The sequence below is a fragment of the Amblyomma mixtum genome, chromosome 6 (assembly GCF_055824585.1).
Source record: "Amblyomma mixtum isolate Tamu chromosome 6, ASM5582458v1, whole genome shotgun sequence".
NCBI classification, from domain to species: domain Eukaryota; kingdom Metazoa; phylum Arthropoda; class Arachnida; order Ixodida; family Ixodidae; genus Amblyomma; species Amblyomma mixtum.
In genome coordinates this window covers 62,853,367-62,871,149 of record NC_143017.1, presented here as the reverse complement: position 1 = coordinate 62,871,149, position 17,783 = coordinate 62,853,367, and the positions used below count along the sequence as shown (strand labels likewise).

General features: G+C 46.3%; 1 protein-coding gene across 1 annotated transcript; it reads right to left on the bottom strand.

The window, feature by feature from the left end:
- Positions 1–6,431: 6,431 nt before the first annotated feature.
- On the bottom strand, positions 6,432–10,217 carry LOC149339235 (uncharacterized). Its single transcript, XM_089550900.1, has one exon. It carries the CDS (start codon positions 10,215–10,217, stop codon positions 6,432–6,434), a length of 3,786 nt encoding a protein of 1,261 aa, XP_089407026.1.
- Positions 10,218–17,783: the final 7,566 nt, after the last annotated feature.

The window sequence follows — 17,783 nt, the reverse complement described above, 5'->3', positions numbered from 1 at the left end:
TTCTAGAGGCCCGTTTACTGCGCGATATCATTGCACGTTAAAGAACCCCAGGTGGTAGAAATTTCCGGAGCCCTTCCCTACGGCGTCTCTCATATCCTGAGTCGCTTTGGGACGTTAAACTCCGTAAACCAAACCATGCAAACCATGATCCGCCTAAATTCCTCCACTGAAGTAGGAAGGAAAAAACTGGTAATGGCTCAAGAAACAAGGACACAGAAGGCACACAAAAGACAGGACTGACGCCAGGACTGTGCGCCTTCCTTGACCTCGTTTCTTGTGCCATTACCAGTTTTTTCTTTCAACATGAACCCACTCGCCCAAACTAGAGTTTTATTTGAAGTAGGAAGGTTTCTCTCATATTCCTCTTATTAACATTATGCTGTCTAAACTGGGGCAGCTTTATCCACTGTAACTTGATCTGCGCATTTTATTATCTGCCGCCGTCTGCTTTGCCCGCCCTCTCTAGAAATACTTCCGTTATATTAGGCGACAATCGGTAACGTCGTGTTCACCTTACCCGTTTGTTCTTATCTTTGATTATGATATCATTACTGGTCGGTTTACCTGACCCATTCTGCTCTCTTTCTGTCTCTCAACCTTATAGCGATCACCTATCAGGTGACTGGACACATTAATAAAGAACAAAAAAAAATTACCGACGATTACGTTACTTCCTAATGCGAAATTTGAGCGCAGCAAATAAGCTGTTTCACCTTTTCGATAGTGAGTCAACCCCAGCTGCGGAGTTGGTTTCAGGGACAACGCCGCCGATGCCGACACAAACAATATGATACCCTCGCTTCCGCAGCGCTAAGAACCAGGTCTAGCCGTGGGAAGGTGGTCACGTATTCGTCGACGTGCCGGGGCCTACGTGAAATAACCGGCGCGTCGGCAACTGAAGAGCACCCTATCCGCCACACAAGAACAGGGGGGGGGGGGGGGGGGGACCCTTTCCTCCTCTTTCTGCATGGCGGCGACGGTGTTCTATGCAGTCACGTTATCTTGACTCTCTAGCGGCGTCAGCGGCATCCAGCGGTATCAGTCGGTCGTTATCAGTCGGTCGCTGCTAGCGCTGGGGGGATGAAAGGGGGGCGGAGCTGGTTACGAGGCCGACGACCACGCGAAACCCAGGAACGGACGTCAAAGAGCTGCGCTCTAAAACTGCTATGTGATTGTGATTCTTGCTGTTTTGACGCAGCTGTACCTGATGTTTCAGCAAATACCCCAGCTAAGCCTGGTGGGTAAACTCTAGTAGGTAACCTATAGCCCTCGAAGTGGGGCTCCTAGTTGCCAATAAAAATTTGAAACTTCTCATTAGCAACAGTCAGTTCAGTTTCTGAAACTTAGCAAATACGATTGCACCCGATGCTCTAGAACAACTAATTTGCGCCATTTTGTTCGCCTTTCTAATACCGGGATGCTTGGAGCGCGCACAAGAGCGACCATCACTGGCTCCCGCGTTCGGATGCTGGTCTCAAGGTCGTTGGCTCGATACCGTACGTGGCGGTCCTATTTCGATTGACATTAAATACAAACAGCTCCGCGTGCTGTGCAATACCAGCGCACGTTTAAGAGCTTTGGGTGGTCTAACTTCTTTGAGCACTCCTCTATGGCGTCCCCAAAACCCCATATGTCGTTGTGCGACGTTAAACCATAAAGTTTTTACCGTAAAGACCATCAGTGTCCTCCTGTTTCCTATATAGGACAGAGATAGCCCAGTGACACATGCGCCGCGCAGTGGTGTTTCATACTGGGTTTGTTGTGCGCACTTTCTGGTGCTTTGAGAACGTTTTCGCCTTTTCGAAATTCTGGTTAAGTTTGTTTTCGGACGTTTAATGCTTAGAGGGACACCGTTGCGGAGGGCTTCGTGCGATTGCGATCCCCTCAGGCTGTTTAACGGGCACTGACATTGCACAGTACACAAGTCTCTAGCATTTCATCTCCATCGCAATGCGACCGCTGAGGCCGGGATCGAACGCTGGTCGTTTGGGTCAGCAGCCGAGCACCCTAAAACTGAGCCACCGTGTAGGCTTGTTTTCGAAATTCTGTATGTTAATATGACTAATACCAATGCCGGCTTAGAGTGAGCATTGTAATCGGATGCCGGGAGGCAATTTTTGATATGAACAAGCTATTATAAATTATTTGCCAGCTTAGTAATTTTTTCTGATCACCTGTTTCCTGACGTCTTCGAAGAGTCTTATTATTCTGCGCCAAAAGTAATATTTTTACGTTGAGATCCAAGCCTATATTTAAAACTATACGGCTGCATTCACTGACACAACCAGAATTTTACAGTTAAGTTTTCTTCAATCCACTTCATACATTTGTCGCCCTGGTTTCTTTACACGGCTAAGCCCTCAACAAGGAAAAGTAATTTCTAAGAGAAGAAAATGCAGAAACCTGCTGAGAACAAGCTTTCCAGTGGTTCAAACTGAATGCACAGTGCACAAAGGACGGGACTAAGAAAGACACAAGGACAGTGTTGTGTTTGTCTCTTTCTTAGTCCTGTCCTTCGTGCGCTGTGCCTTCAGTTTGAACCATGTACCAACTAGCGGAGACAAATACCTCACGGCAATACACTTCCAGTGGTTGTTATGTTTTTAGAACAGAAAAAAAAATGTCAAGCAGAAGTTAGCAGCAGATGGGAATAGCATCTCTTGGTGACAGCAAAGCTCCGCTAGCAGTACATCGTGCGTCTTGTAAATGCATCAGAATTACTTTTTTTACCCTATCATTTTACACATTCCCCACATACTTTCTTAGCATTTCAGTGAACGGAAGCCTTACTTTGAGAAAAGTAATTAATTTGATGTAAATTTCCACCTGTCTGCAGGTGGAAATTTAGCGTATGCTGGGCATCTGAAAGTGCACATGAAGCGAATATCGTTAAGCCATAGTGTGTTAACAGATAAATTAAGTTGCTAATGTGCAGACGTATTCGTCTGGTTTAAAGGATTCTAAAATCTTCAAAAAAGACAATGCTTGAAACCTCTTGTTAGGAAAAAGCGTAGCATCAGGCGCATTTCAAGCGTTCTTTGCGAAATGCGCTATGCGTCTTGTTTCAGTCGCCAGAAATGCAAACTCAGAATCCAACAAGCACAGTAAAAATGCCACATTCACTATTCACTGTCCGCTTTGCAAGGGGGCTTAAATCAAAGGACCCAAGATTGAGTGGTGCTTCGGAAGCACGATCGATAATAGCCGTGCAAAAAGGACTACAGCTTCATGCGACTAGCGCGCAGAGTTGAAAAGTGCAAAACAGAAAACGGATAGCATTGGCGTGAGTCAGCCACCGCAAAAATTCCAGCACCCTGTGTGAGAGTGTTAAATGCTGAAAACAATCGGGTGATGATTGATTAGTTTTTCCACAGAGAATTATCTAACTTGCCTGCCTTTCCTTTCTTCTCTTTCTCTCTCTCTTCTCCAGAGAAGAGAAAAAAAGCGATCAGGAAACTTTTTTTTTCGTAAGTAGGTTTGGGAAATAAATCACCAGCCGGCTGTTGAAAATACGTCGCCGAGTAGATCGAAGAGTGCATTCTTTGGACGCTCAGAGAAATCGATTCCGTTGCGAATCCAACTCGAGACAATGTGAGCTGCCCGAACGAGAACCCACGGTTGTTCAGAGGCGCTCAGTGATTTGTACAAATGTGGAATAATCAGTAGTTATATCCTAAAATTTCTATGGATTAAATATTTTCTTACTGGCGCCGCGCTGAATGTATTGTTATGGTGCTTGGCTGCTGAACCCAAAGACACGGTGGTCACATTTCAATGGAGGCGAAATGTTAAAGGCCTGTGTTCTGTGCGATGTCTGTGCACCTTGAAGATCCCAAGGTGTTTCAAATTATTTGCACGGCGTCCTTCATAGTCGCGGCTGCTTTGGGGTGCTAAAGCGCATAAAATCAAAGCTAAATATTTTCTTTTTTAGTGGGAACCTGCTGTATGAGACCTCTGGAAAGGGCGCAGAGCGATACGTTCTTCTCTGCACCGAGTACAAAGATGCCAAAAGAATTTTGATTCAACCAGAAGGCGCCCAATGGTTGTATAAACCGAAAGACTTCCAAATATGATAACTCCTTCCTAGAAAATGTTTCGAAGCCCTCGTCATATGTTCAAATAATTTACCCCCGCGATGGGAATTTTTCCTCACTGTATTAGAGCAGTTTGTGGCACCTGCCCCCTCCAGCACCCCCTTACCCCCTTTGGCTCACGGAAATATTGGATTTAGTAGCTGCTATAGGTCTTCGCCCATCTCCTGCACGTGCTCGCCGTCCACCTACATGTAAAGATGGTTCAAAGCGTATGAAAGCTCTTATCATTTTCGACCTAAGCGCCAGATCCTGGTGTTTTTTTTTTTAAATCTAGAATCAAACACGCATAGCTGCCGGCGCTCTTTGAACCCTACGTTTAATTTCGAAAGCACAGTGGAAAGCAGGAAACAAATTCACTTGATTGCCATCTGATGAATTGCAGGTTATAAAAATTCGTCAATTGTGTATGTTTAAGTTTCTAACACTAGCCCTATTGTTACCAAAAGTTGATCGCTGAACTTTAGGTAAGTAAAGTAAAGCTCACCCAATTTTTCATTTTTTATGTGAAAAATGACCCATACGGGTCCCCAAGCGTCATTTGTTTTGAACAAGTTGTCCTTTGCGAGTGCTAGTTGTGTTGTTATGGTTTTTCCTCCCCAGACGAGTTTTCGTCGGACATTTGGATTAGGCCTTGGAGGTTACTGGGTATTTTAAAACCTAAGAAACAAATAGCAAATATGCTATCAGCTTATGCATTCAATATTTTGAAAATTAAATGTGTTTTCCTTGTCAAAGACTCGCTGCATTTAGATTTTTTAGGTTACTATTTTCCAAACGGGACAAAAAACACTAGGCGCTTGTGAGGTTCATTAATTGTGCCTTCTGTAGTACTGAATACAACGCCTCAGACCATGTAGCATGTATTTTTCTTGCAAGCAATTCTTAGCACTGTAGCGTTTGAGAATCGTATGGGTGCTTATGAGAACGATCTTTCGTGCGTGGCGTTCATAAAACATGTCCTCTGCCTCAACTCACTTATAACACGTGATAAATTAGTTATTATATTATCGTGCTTATGGCAGTTGATATTTGAAGCACATAAAATATGGCCAGCATTTTCTTTGAAGTTCATTTCATTCTAGTCGTCTGCCGAGCAGCACTCGCAAACGCCTTGAAAAAGGTGAGTGAGGAACCCTCTCCACTTGTCCCGAAGGGGGAAAAGAACAGAAGATAAAAATGATTTCGTGTTTATTACTTATAATCTCCCCACTTTTGTCTCCATTGACTTGTTCCTGACAAGGCTGCTATTCTTCGATATCGGCAATATAACTTAGGTTTAAAAAAATATCAAAGGGCGGTTGTGACTGCAACCTGAATTTCAGCTAAAGCTTGGCCGCCCCTGAACCTTCAGCTGTCCCCAGAACCTTCTTGCCTTCACATCGGCAGCGCGGATAGCTGGATCTTGGGGTCGGCGGCGATTCGCCTGTTCTGTTGCCGCACGAATGTTTTGCTCTTGCCTTTTCGACCTCATATTTACAACCTCGGCCACACGGTTAACTGTATCCTAGCGGGAACGGCGCTGTCGTATAATATTTGAAACCAACCGCAAATCCACTGCGTCGCAAGAGCCTGGCATCTAAAGGCTTTGGCTGAAATTTGTGCTCAAGAGTGGCAAAAGTGATTTAAACCTTTCAATCTTTCTCATCGCCGCTTCCCTGCGCTCCACCGTCAGGAAAGATGAAGTAACTCGCTCTCAAAACTCGGCACCACCACAAATTGCCACCGGCCCTAAGGAGCTGCACCAGTGACTGTAGAAACTAAAACTGATGTAGTTTCTTCGTTGTAGACAGTAGACTGTTATCGTTTATGTAACTTCGTTTATTGCAAGATACAAGAAACAATCAAACTGTTCGTTAGGAGGGGAGCAAGAGCTCGAGAAATTACATGCTCATCGTTGGGGCTCCCCGATCGTTCTGCCCCTTTCCAATGCCCCTCCAGACGAAACAGCTCTCCGCCTGTCTCAACCTTTGGCCCCTCTCCCCTCGGGTTCCCAGAGTCCCGTTGCCCGAGGGGAGCCGCCTCCGGCCATAAACAAGCGAGAGGTGTCTGGTTTTCGTCTCGGGAGGCGGGCTTAAGAGAATGACATACAAAAGACACACAGGGTAAACATGAAAAGAAAACGTAGTTTCAACACTGCCCCGCCGAATGGGCTTGCTCATTCTACGTTTCCGAAAACTCCAATGGGTACAGTAACTGAACAGGGCGTCGCAAAGTCCTCCCCTGCGGCATCCTGACCTCACAAGAACGAACCTTGCCGTCTCGCCCAGGAAACACGGCAGCGATGACTCCAGTTTTCCAGAGCAGTCGCGGTTGATTCTCTCGAACCAAAACAACTTCTCAGACTCGGGGAGTCACAGCTCTGGGTCGTTTAGAGGCAAAGGCCGAGCGTAGCTGCCCCAAGTATTCTCGCTGCCATGTCTGCCAGAAAAGATTTAGCATTCGCCCTCTCTTCTTCCAGAGCCACCGGAGAGAAGCGGCGGACGCTTCGATAGCTCGTGTTTCAGGCGAAGGAAGAGCAGTCAAGCGTCTTCCCGTCAGGAAACTGGGCGGCGTGAGCGGAGCACCGTCTTTAGGGTCCTCATATGTGTACGTGAGGGGCCTAGAATTTATTACTGCCTCCACCTCATCCAGGATTGTTGACAGCTCAATGGCGTCTAGGCACTGGCGTCCGATCGTTTTTCTCAGCGCGCTTTTCACGCTACGGACCAGCCTCTCGTAGAATCCGCCCCACCACGGTGCGCGCTCCGCTATAAATTTCCATTCTATGCCGGAATTGGCAAAATGGTTCAGAGTTTCAGGGTGCCGCAGGAGCTTCCACAAAATGCCCATATCTTTTGACGCTCGTTTAAAGGAAAGAGCGTTGTCAGAGTAAATAGTTCGGCACAAGCCTCTGCGTGACACAAAACGACGGAAAGCTTGTAGGAATCGTTCTGTGCTCATGTCTGCTACAAGTTCAAGATGCACGGCCCTCGTCACAGCGCACGTAAAGAGCACGATGTACGACCTTACGGTCCGACTGTTCTCCTTCACCATGAGGGGACCGGCAAAGTCGAGGCCGACGACCTGAAACGGGTCCGCTTGGGACGTCCGGTCAGGGGGAAGCAGCCCTGTTGCTGCGTCGAAGTGCGAGGCACTGTGTCGTTTACACACCACACACGATCTCACAACATTTTTCACAAGCTGACGCCCCCGCACAATCCAGTACTTGTCTCGCAGCTGCACAAGTGTGTCTCTTGCGCCTGCGTGAAGCAGCTGTCGATGGGCTTGGTGCACCTGCAGCGTTGTGTAGCGATGATGCCTGGAGAGCACAATCGGGTGTCGCTTTTCAAGTGTCGTCTCTGTGGAACAGATTCGCCCTTCAATCCTCAGTATGCCGTCTTCGTCTGTCCACAGCGCGAATGCTTTCAAGGCGGAGTCGTTTTGGATGCGGCTGCCTTTCTTTGTGCTTTCCAGTTCCGCAGAAAATGCTGATTGCTGAACTCTTCTCAGCCAAAATTTTTCCGCATGTTCGATTTCTGCTGCAGTCAAAGGGCCCGAGTTCCTGTCAGCAGATCGCAGATTTCTCACGAACCGGAAAATCCAACCTGTTATTCGATTCACTCTAGATACAGAGCTGAATTCTTTCAGATCCAGCAGCTCATCTTCTTTATCGCAGGTGGAGTTTAAGACACCGACCTCCTTTTTCTGCTCAAGTTCTTCAACAGTGAAGTCGCCTTGTTGGGGTTCAACCGGCCATACCTCAGCTGAACCTCTTATCCACTGCGGCCCGTTCCACCATAGCTCGCTGGTCTTCGCTTGAGTGGTCGTACTGCTTTGCCGCAGTACACGTTGATGGGGCATGTGCACTCTCTGAGAGTCGTCGCAATGTGCGTCTGTTTCCCTCTCTGCTATGCCCTCGTCAATTAGACGCCGCATTTTGGAGTCGCAATATCTCATGTGGCTCGGGTTCCTGATTAACCGCTTCGTTAAATACCGAAGGCGATTCTCTGCTACTCCGTGGTTGTCAGACATTTCCACATCGTCTTTCCAAGGAAGCTTCACTTCATAGCGATCGTTGATCTTCTTGATACTTTTAGTAAATTCTTCCAGGGCTTTGGAGCCTGAATTTGTGGTCGATGTGTCTGACACACCAGTGTTTTCCACCTCCCAGAACATCTTTAGAGTCTGAGCGGTTTCCCGATCAGCCACGGTCGTTCTCATGACAAAAACATGTGTGCAAACCGTCTCGTGACATTTGGACATTACTTGGCCCTGAACTACCCACCCAAATACCGTCTCGACGGCAGTCAGCTTGTTGGGCAGCTTTCTCACCTTCCCAGTGACGCATTCCCAATATTGATCGCAGCCAATCAGCACATCAATCGGTGTGCCGTCGTTAAGAGCTGAATCATCACCCAAGGGAAGCATCAGATCTCGAAGTGTTTCTCTGATCAGTTCGTTGGGGCAGGGGATAACCTGTTCACATATGGAAGGTATTTCTAGGGCTTCGATTTTGTACTGCGATTTTGGGTCGTCTCGTCGGAGAAGGCACACTTCAACTCGCCTGAATGTCCGTCTGGTCTTTCCTCCTCCAAATACTCCCACCGACAGTAACTCTGTCCCGAGCAATTTGCACCCGAGTTTCCTGGAGCAGTCTTTTGTTATGAAAGTTCTCTGACTGCCGCTATCAAAGAGAACTCGAGAGACTTTTCTTGCTTTAGTCCCTTTGTTCAAAGCTGTAATAGTAGGCATTAGGACTGTGCGGTGAGTGGGGTCCTTTTCTGCTCCTGAGGTATGCAGGCTCACTGGCTTTACCCCTTCGTTGGCCGACCGTGCGTTCTCGGCATCGTTGATGGCAGGGTCGCACATCGCTGTCGCATGCCTTCGTTTGCATCTCTTGCAGCTGATCTTAACCCTGCATTGCCTTGAACGATGTCCATGCTTCGTGCAACGAAAGCATCTGCCTTTCGCTGTGAGGATTGCCTTTCTCTCGTTTACTGCCATCTTCGACTCGCACTCTTGACTTTCATGTCTTTTTGAGTCGCAAAACACGCATTGCATGCAGTTGGCTGCACCATGCAGGGCTGAGGCCGAAGAAGGGTGAGCCTTCCCTCGATGCGTTCGTGCCTTGTGCCCATCAAAATGAGAAGCAGGCTTACCATGTGCGTCGTCAGGCCTGTCTTCCAGCGTTCTTTCGCGGCTCTCAAGCTCGAAGCGGAAGAATCTGAGCAGGGAACGAAGCGGCGTCAACAGTGAGCTGTCCGACGACGATGTCGTTGACCCTGAATCGTCGACCACCACAGACGTCGCTTCCTCTTGGGTCTCAGAGTGTGAACGATGGTAGCCCAAGATCAATTCTTTCGGGAGAGCGCGGAGAAGGACCGGATACAGCATCGCCTGGTAGCCGTCTTCATCGATACCCAGCACCTTCAGCCCCCGAATGTGAACCTGTATCTCATCGTAAAGCCCTCTCAAAGCTCGCACGTTCCTTGCGGAGAACACAGGTTTCACATCGATTAGGCCCTGCATATGATCCTGAATCAACGCTTCCGGATTTCCGAATCGTTGTCGCAAGATGTCGACCGCGTCGCTGTAGCAATCACCTGATGCTTGCAGTCCGGCAATTGCTGTCAAGGCCTCTCCGCTCAGCAGCGTCTTCAAGTAATTCAAGCGGTCGATGTTAGAGAGTTCCGTGTTTTTGTGGACTGCCACCTCAAATTGTTCCCAGAATGGCTGCCAGTTTTTTCGTTTGCCGTCGAATTTTGTTAGTTCCAGCTTCGGTAATTTAATCCTTTGAGCCACGGAAGCACTACCAACGGTAGCTTTAATCTGGGTTTCCTGATTTCTGCTTTCTTGTTCGGTTTGCTCTTTCTTGAGTTTTAGTCGGCAAATGCAGGTAGCAATTTTGTCACTGTACTCGATGACTTGTTCGAATTCAGCCTCCGCTTCATCTTCTTTGATATTTGGCTCGATTGCCGCGTCTACCTCGTTGAGCTGTTGTTTGACCAATTGTAGGCGTTCAAGAAGCACGCTCACCTTTTCGACGGTGGGTGCTTCTTTAGCAGCCAAGATGTCGTCCGTTTCTTTGGTCAGTCGCGTCGCCTGGCTTCTGACGGCCTTCCTCTTTTTCTTGAGAACATCCATGTGGCTGTCGTTGGTACGCTGAGTCGTTGGGTCCGGTCGTTGTTCCTGAATAATCCGTTCCCGGGTTTCGGCACCAAAATGTTTTGTAGAAACTAAAACTGATGTAGTTTCTTCGTTGTAGACAGTAGACTGTTATCGTTTATGTAACTTCGTTTATTGCAAGATACAAGAAACAATCAAACTGTTCGTTAGGAGGGGAGCAAGAGCTCGAGAAATTACATGCTCATCGTTGGGGCTCCCCGATCGTTCTGCCCTTTTCCAATGCCCCTCCAGACGAAACAGCTCTCCGCCTGTCTCAACCTTTGGCCCCTCTCCCCTCGGGTTCCCAGAGTCCCGTTGCCCGAGGGGAGCCGCCTCCGGCCATAAACAAGCGAGAGGTGTCTGGTTTTCGTCTCGGGAGGCGGGCTTAAGAGAATGACATACAAAAGACACACAGGGTAAACATGAAAAGAAAACGTAGTTTCAACAGTGACCACACAACAATGGCGATAGTCGTGCTCACATAGAGGCCTTGCGCAACTGCCCCCCCCCCCCCCCCCCCCCCTTCCGAACACATTTCTTGCTCACTCTCTCCACAACTAACTTTTTATCTCCTTCCACTCTTTTCACACTCAGATACGTGCGACGCCGTACCTCAATGCCGACTCCTCGGGGAATGATAGTCGTGGTTGTAATATGGTTTCTAAAACTTTCTAACAAGACCTGTATGGCGCTTTGTCTATTAGGTTCTCCCGCTAGCACACCCATAGCAGTGCTAATATCCTTGCGCATAAAAACTCCTACACATTCAAGCTCAGCCATGTACAAACTCGCCCACAAGATGGCGAAATGACTGTTTCTGATGCCTTCCGCAACAAATGTCCTTGAACAATGCGGACCATTCTCAATGCAGTGACCTGTTAGAAGCTTTTTTGTCTTCAGGGTTGTTTCCCATTGGCGTGCGCACGTGTCCAACTGGGGCGACGAACTGATACGGTTTTCCCAGCAGTACAGAAGGGTACACCGCGTGGTGCGCGTTAAGAGAACACTCGCGTTGTCTCGAGAGCAGAGGCAACCGTTGCCCAACAATTTCGAGCCAATTTTTAGGCATATGCCTGAGGCAGAATGGAAGGCCCGCGTTTGAAGGATTGACTTCAGTGGCGGCTGAGTGCGTTGGTTGCTACCCGCCACCGTCGAGCCTTTGCTTAAATGATCCTTTCTTTCCGGTAGTGCCTGCGGACTGTCAGTAGGTGCGCCAACGAGAACCTTTGGAAATGCCTGACTGTTTTTCAGAGATGTGTAAAGAGTTGCTTTGTGTATTGCGCGAACATTTCAGAGCAAATATGGCGGAAATTTATACGGGAAAAAGCGTGAACAAAAATAAAAAAAACAGAACGAGAGCAGTTAAGTGCAGATATCTCGATGTGGAGTGTAGTATATAGAGTTAATATCCCACAGGCTTTAAAAAAAGGCTCCCTTGAGAGGGAAATGTGACCGTATGAAAATTTGTTGCTGTGGAGCGAGAAATAGGTAGTTTCGATCGAAAATAAAATTCGCGTCTGCAATGACTTCTTTAGTTACTTGGTTCTTCAAACACATAAATGTCTCCTGCAGATTGCGTTATAATTATTAGATATGCTTGCATCTATCTGGGGAAACCAGCGCCTTACGGATAGACACGATTGCCTGGGACACTAAAATTTGAATTATTCATTGCGAAGGGTATGTTTAAATTTCATGATGTCAAACAAAAGCAGGTCATAAGTAATCTATAACGTTTTTTTTTATTTCTATGTCCATGTTGCACGTGCACAGATAAAAAAAATCCCTAAGCATGAATCAATCATTTGTGGAGTACACGGCATTTCAGACTCCTGCGCAGCATTATTAGAGCATTATATGTCAAGACAGTCTGAGTGCTTTTCCCGCTGGATTTGAAAGTTTCCTTTTTTATTGCACTTCTAGCATGATTGTCTTGCGAAGCGACAAACAGCGCATAGGTTTCCGTAGTGGCTCGTCATCAGGAAAAGTACTTCAAGGGCGCTTAGTGTTCATCCGCAGGGCTTAACATACGCTCCGTTGTGGCTCATCTACCGCGGGCAAACATCAACTGTTACGAAGAGCTCCTCTGTCAGGGGAGGCAGCGCCACCTACGATGTTCTGAATGGAAGCCGTCACGTCTTCGTCAACGACGCGCGCGGGAGCACTCCTGTGCTCGGCTTCATCAGAGGAAGTGCGTGGTGAAGGATGACCACTCTCATTCGGTCACACATGACGGAATCAACGGACGCCCTTTCCGCGATAGATCCTACCAGACAGAAGGCGTCTGGTTTCGGTGGGCGAGCAGTTAGCGTTTGCAATGAGGCAGTGAATGACGTACGCTATTTGTGCCGAACTAGACTTAGATGCTACGGTTTCAAGCCTTTCTTTTTCCAGAGCACTCAGCGTAATGATCAAGGCATTGAAGGTCCGCTTTCTTTTTTTCATGCTGGCAAAGAAATCTGCGTAGTATTACATGTTGCCATGGGGTAGCTGATCGTCTGCATAAGGGGGCCTTTTATGATAGTTAGTGGGTTTTCTGATGCAAAAAGGATTTCTCTGAAGATTTCCTTCCAGACAAAGCACTCGGTGCCGGTGCGTTCTCAAACAGCACATGCGAACCCATGACCTCGGCTTCTTTAGCTATTGATGTTGCACGGTTGACATAAAATTCTACCTCCTCTCAGATAATAAAATCTGGTATTGACTTGCTTACAATATGGACAGCACCGATGGAGATGCCGGCACTGGATGGCGACGTTTGCACCGCCAGCAGCGATGAAAAAAGGCGTTAAAAAACAACCCACTCGATGCAAAATATTCATCGCATTTTACTTTTAATAGTAATTTCAATTACAGGCGCAATGTTTTAACGACCTTCGACAAATGTGAACCAGAAACTTGATATGTGGCCCTTAATGCTGGTATTTGACTGAACCTTGGTTCTCGCTAAGCTCATTTGCGGCTCCACCGAAGGCAATAACTCGGAGACCGTAGCTCTGATACAAAACCGACACAGTCAGTGTGCTAGGACGTCCCAATTATACTCACTTACTGTTCAGTTTAAAAATGTGGAGCGATTCATGCATATAATTACCTCATAATTCAGGAGGACTTCGAACTCCACTCTAGCCGTAGCAGCTGTGACGCTTAGAAGGTACGGACGCTCACCCAGTGCCATAACGAAACGAAAAACATTAACCGCCGATTTACTTCGTTCAGCTCAATGCGAGTGGCATGGGTGCCAGGAAAAGTAAAATATTAAAGAGGACCCACACTTCTTTCCGCCATGCAGCGTCTTCGTCCTCGCGAAATGCAATTTGGCGGAAGGTAAGCCGCATGGAAGCAAGGCATCAGGTCGCATTATTTAGTTAATAACAGAGATTTCGCCTACAGAGAACAACACGAACGAAAATTGCAGAACATTACTCAGAATACTGCCTGATCCCATGGATTGCTACAGGACGCTGCCCGTTTCTTTAGTTCACCTTTGGTGGTCGCGGGCAAGAGCCACATCCCCGACGCTGAGTGCTCCCTTGAGCTATGTGGGCCGTTTTTCGACCCACTTGAAATGATTGCACTTCGGCGCCTTGCAGTGTAACGCTATATGCGTTTTCGCTAGAATACAGAGGAAGACAGAGGTATACTTGTAAATTTTGTTGTTTTGCACTTTCATAAAGTTTTGGGGTGTTGTGTCAACCCAACGCAGCCATGCGGCTATATAGGAGAGAGGCAAAGCTTTTTTAGACTTTCCCAGCTGAAGAAAAGTCTGTCTTCTCTAAGGGAGGAATTCTGGAGAACGTGCCTGTCCAATCCTATACTAACCTAGTTAACGAGACTGACTATATGCTATCTAAAAGTTGGAATGATTTTTAGTTCATGAAATGCATGGCTGTTCAGAGAAGATGCCCACAATTACTGCAAAGCTGTCGTAAAACTTAGCCCAACTTAGAAATCTCCTTCACGTCAGCATGCATTACAGAGAGGACTGCTAACAAGTAGTCACTTGAGCGCTCATGGAACATACGTGCATGGGCAAAGTCAGAATTTTAAAGATGACGTCTATTCGAGCCAGTACATTTTCTTTGTGTACTACAATGTCTATTGTCTTTAATTTACATTCAAAACATTAGCACCATTATTGTTATAACCTTTTAGTTAGTTACGCATTATAATATGCCTCTTAGAAATGTAATGTATGACGGTCCACGTGTGCTTTTATACAAATGGTTTAATGAGAAAAGCTGATGCCAGATCTTAATTTCTTTTAAAATGTAGCGTGAAGAAGTAGTATTACGTGAGTAAACTAGGTGTAGTTACCGCGTCCTTTAACCTGGCTGTAAAACTTCGCACACTGATAAAACGAGAAAATGCTTTCATTAATGCAAGAGATTCTCAATCAGTTTTAATTGTCACTGCTGGAGTACCCACTACGGCAATGTGCTAATACGTTTTCAGGGTTCAAATCAGAACAGTGGGAATCAATAATATTAATAATTTCTTATTCTTTTTGTCAGAAAGAAGTTAATAATATTTTTGAGTTTTACATTCAAAACGTGAAAATTTCCCAGTATATTTGGGAAATCGATGTAATCAAAATTAGTGCAGTGCCCAACTGTGAAGACAAAGTGAGGAAAACAAAAATGTGTATGATCCAAAGATGGAGATGAAAAAAAAGGAGGGGTGAAATAAACGAAAGAATGTGTAGAGTGAATTTATGGCCATTTTCAAGGGACGCTAAGTGGCACAAACAAACATGACATTTTCGCTGCAGCCCGCATGCTCCGGATCTTGCATCACTCAACAGCGAGCGCATGGAAAGTAACGCACTGAAGCACGTCAGAACTTGCTGGATTAAGATCCCCAGCCTAATCTGATCGAAACCCCGAAACTTTCAGTGGTAGGAAGTGTTAATCTCATGCGACTGCTTCTCGAGCTTAATGACCTTATAATTAGATAAACTGATGACAATTACAGTGAGCTGAATGATAAAGGAGGATACAAAAGAGCCAATAAGTTATGCAAAATATGTGAACAGTTATTGCTTCAGAGATGCGAAAATAGCTGCGCTGTACAATTGTTCCATGCAATATCAAGCAGTGAAGCTAAACACTTATTTTACGTAAAAAACTTCATTGAAATCTTCAAGTCAAGCACTGCTCTACATAGTAGAAAGCAGTCGGCAATGACAGAAGTGGGATAAGTTCGGGGCAGGGCCAATATGGTATAAAATTACTGTATTAAGAGGCTCCATGGCAATGATTGGGGAAGAGTCCCCCTGCCCACAAATTTTCCTTAAGTCTAGACGCCCAGTAGGCTTTAGGATTAGCTGTAAAATTTCAACTCGCTTTATAATCTGTTCTGTGCAGCCACGTTTTCCACCATATTAACTGCCTGAGGAATTCGAGTGAAAAATTAAAACCTTCTTTTGTGATGTTTTACTTCGTATACTTCGTTTATCTGGCAGCTTAGCAAGAGATGCCAGATATTTTCTAGTTCTACTGTTAGGTTTTTACGGAATGTTTAGCCGGTAAAAATTTTTTTCGAAGAAACAACCTTTAGCTGGGTTTTATTGCACACATTTTGCTTGCCCAAATAAATAGCTTGCTGTTGGTAAGTACATACGCGAAATACAACGCGCATAAATTGGGCTGTTCCTTTTCGTACTGCTATAGATACTTAGATTAATAAAGATGGGTCGTGCCAAGAACTATGCAGTATAATGAGCGTTTTCTTGTTAACTGACAGCTTACGCATCTAAAAAAGCCGGCAGCGAATAATTAATTAGGGCTAGCACCAGGGCGGATAAGGATTCATTATTTTTCTGGCTCTCGCACACACTTCCCAACTTTCGCTTCCTTGACTGCGAGCACGTACGGCTCTCTACCGCCAAACCACTGTCCGAAACGATTTTGCGAACTTCGCATGCCCTGTTATCAGTGTAATTAAGGAACCTGTGACCATAATGTATTCAGGAAGTTCTGATAGCTTACCCCACTCCGCCTCCTTTTTCAGTAACTCTCCGAGAAACAAATTGTGCAGTAACGCGTTATGCAAATGCCGCATTGACAAAACAAACTACCGAGCAGTGTAGTTTGCTGTGCTCGCATACTCCTCAATATTAATCTTAAAGCAGCACGATACACAGGACGAGTGAAAGAAACAAGAGACGACACGAGCGCAATCTAACAATTGAATTCTAGGAATAAAATTCAGTTGTTAGATTGTGCTCGTGTCGTCTCTGGTTTCTTTCACTCGTCCTGTGTATCGCGCTGCTTTAAGATGAATCCGTTCCAACTTACCCAGTTTTCTGTTCTCGTTCTCTACAATATGCAGTTAGGAGAATGGTTCAAGATGTTAGATTCTTGCTTTCTTGACTGCTAAAGCAGGCGTGCTTAACGAAGCGATGAGCAGAGTCCTTAGATGTTTGACGCTGCTTTTACGTGCGCGATATAGAAGAAAAAAGCTATGAGGGATAAGTCTAATCGGTGACAGTATTCGAGGTCTCGTTCTCGGTAATAGCCGGCGCGAGTCCGGCCATCCGTCCGACGAAAAAGCATGCGGCCCACTTGCTGCGGCGGGCAGTTGGCAGCCTGCCTAAAATGTTGTGTGTAACCTGTCCATCATGGCATGCGGTTCCGAAATGAATTCATATAAATTCAATTCATTTCCTAAATTCCCACACTGGCACTACTCAGCCGCTGATAGGTCTGGAGATAGAGAACATCCCGAAGACCTATTTGAAATAAGGGAGTAATTACTCATTGACATCCACCCAAGCGCAGCCTTACGGCTACTAAGGAAAGCTATACAGCTTTCTCAGAAACTTCGCAGTTAAAGAAAAATTTGTCAATGAGTAATTACTCCCTTATTACAAATCTACTCCACCTTGGGGGATTCCCCTAAACATTTGACCAAGATCTATTTGAGCAGAACTGAGCCTTACGACCGCTCGGGAAGAGCAACCTGGATCTTACAATCCCTAGGGAGGCTGTTCTTTAAACGGCCACATACTGGGACAGCGGCTCGTCGCTCACCCGCTGCACCATTGCGCCGCGATCTGTGAATCTATGCGAGAAAAGGAGTACTTTTGCGGGACGGATTCCTAATGCTCACGCAATGTACTATTACGATGGATAGAAACGCGAACAACGCGACTCCTTCGCGCTCCGCTGTTCAAATTTCTTTTGATCGCGCTTTTACCTGGGTGGTAAGAAGAAGACGTTAGAGTCGCCCTAGAATGCATCACGGACGACTCTAGCGTCTATTTACTGCCACTGAAATAAAAGCGTGATGAAACGAAATGCGAACAGCGCAGCGCCCAGGCTCCGCTCTGTTCTCGTTTGTTTCCATCAGTCTTGTAGTTTCAAGGGTAAGTCCACGTTTTAAGGCGAGTGCATTAAGGAGGACATGTCGAAGGAGAGCCGGTGTCATTGACCTAGAGCAAAAATTATGAAAAATTCTCGGAGCAACAACTTAGGTGGCCCATCTAGGTGGCAGGTATGCCACGTGACCTTGTGGCGTCATCACAACCTGTCCACCGAAGCG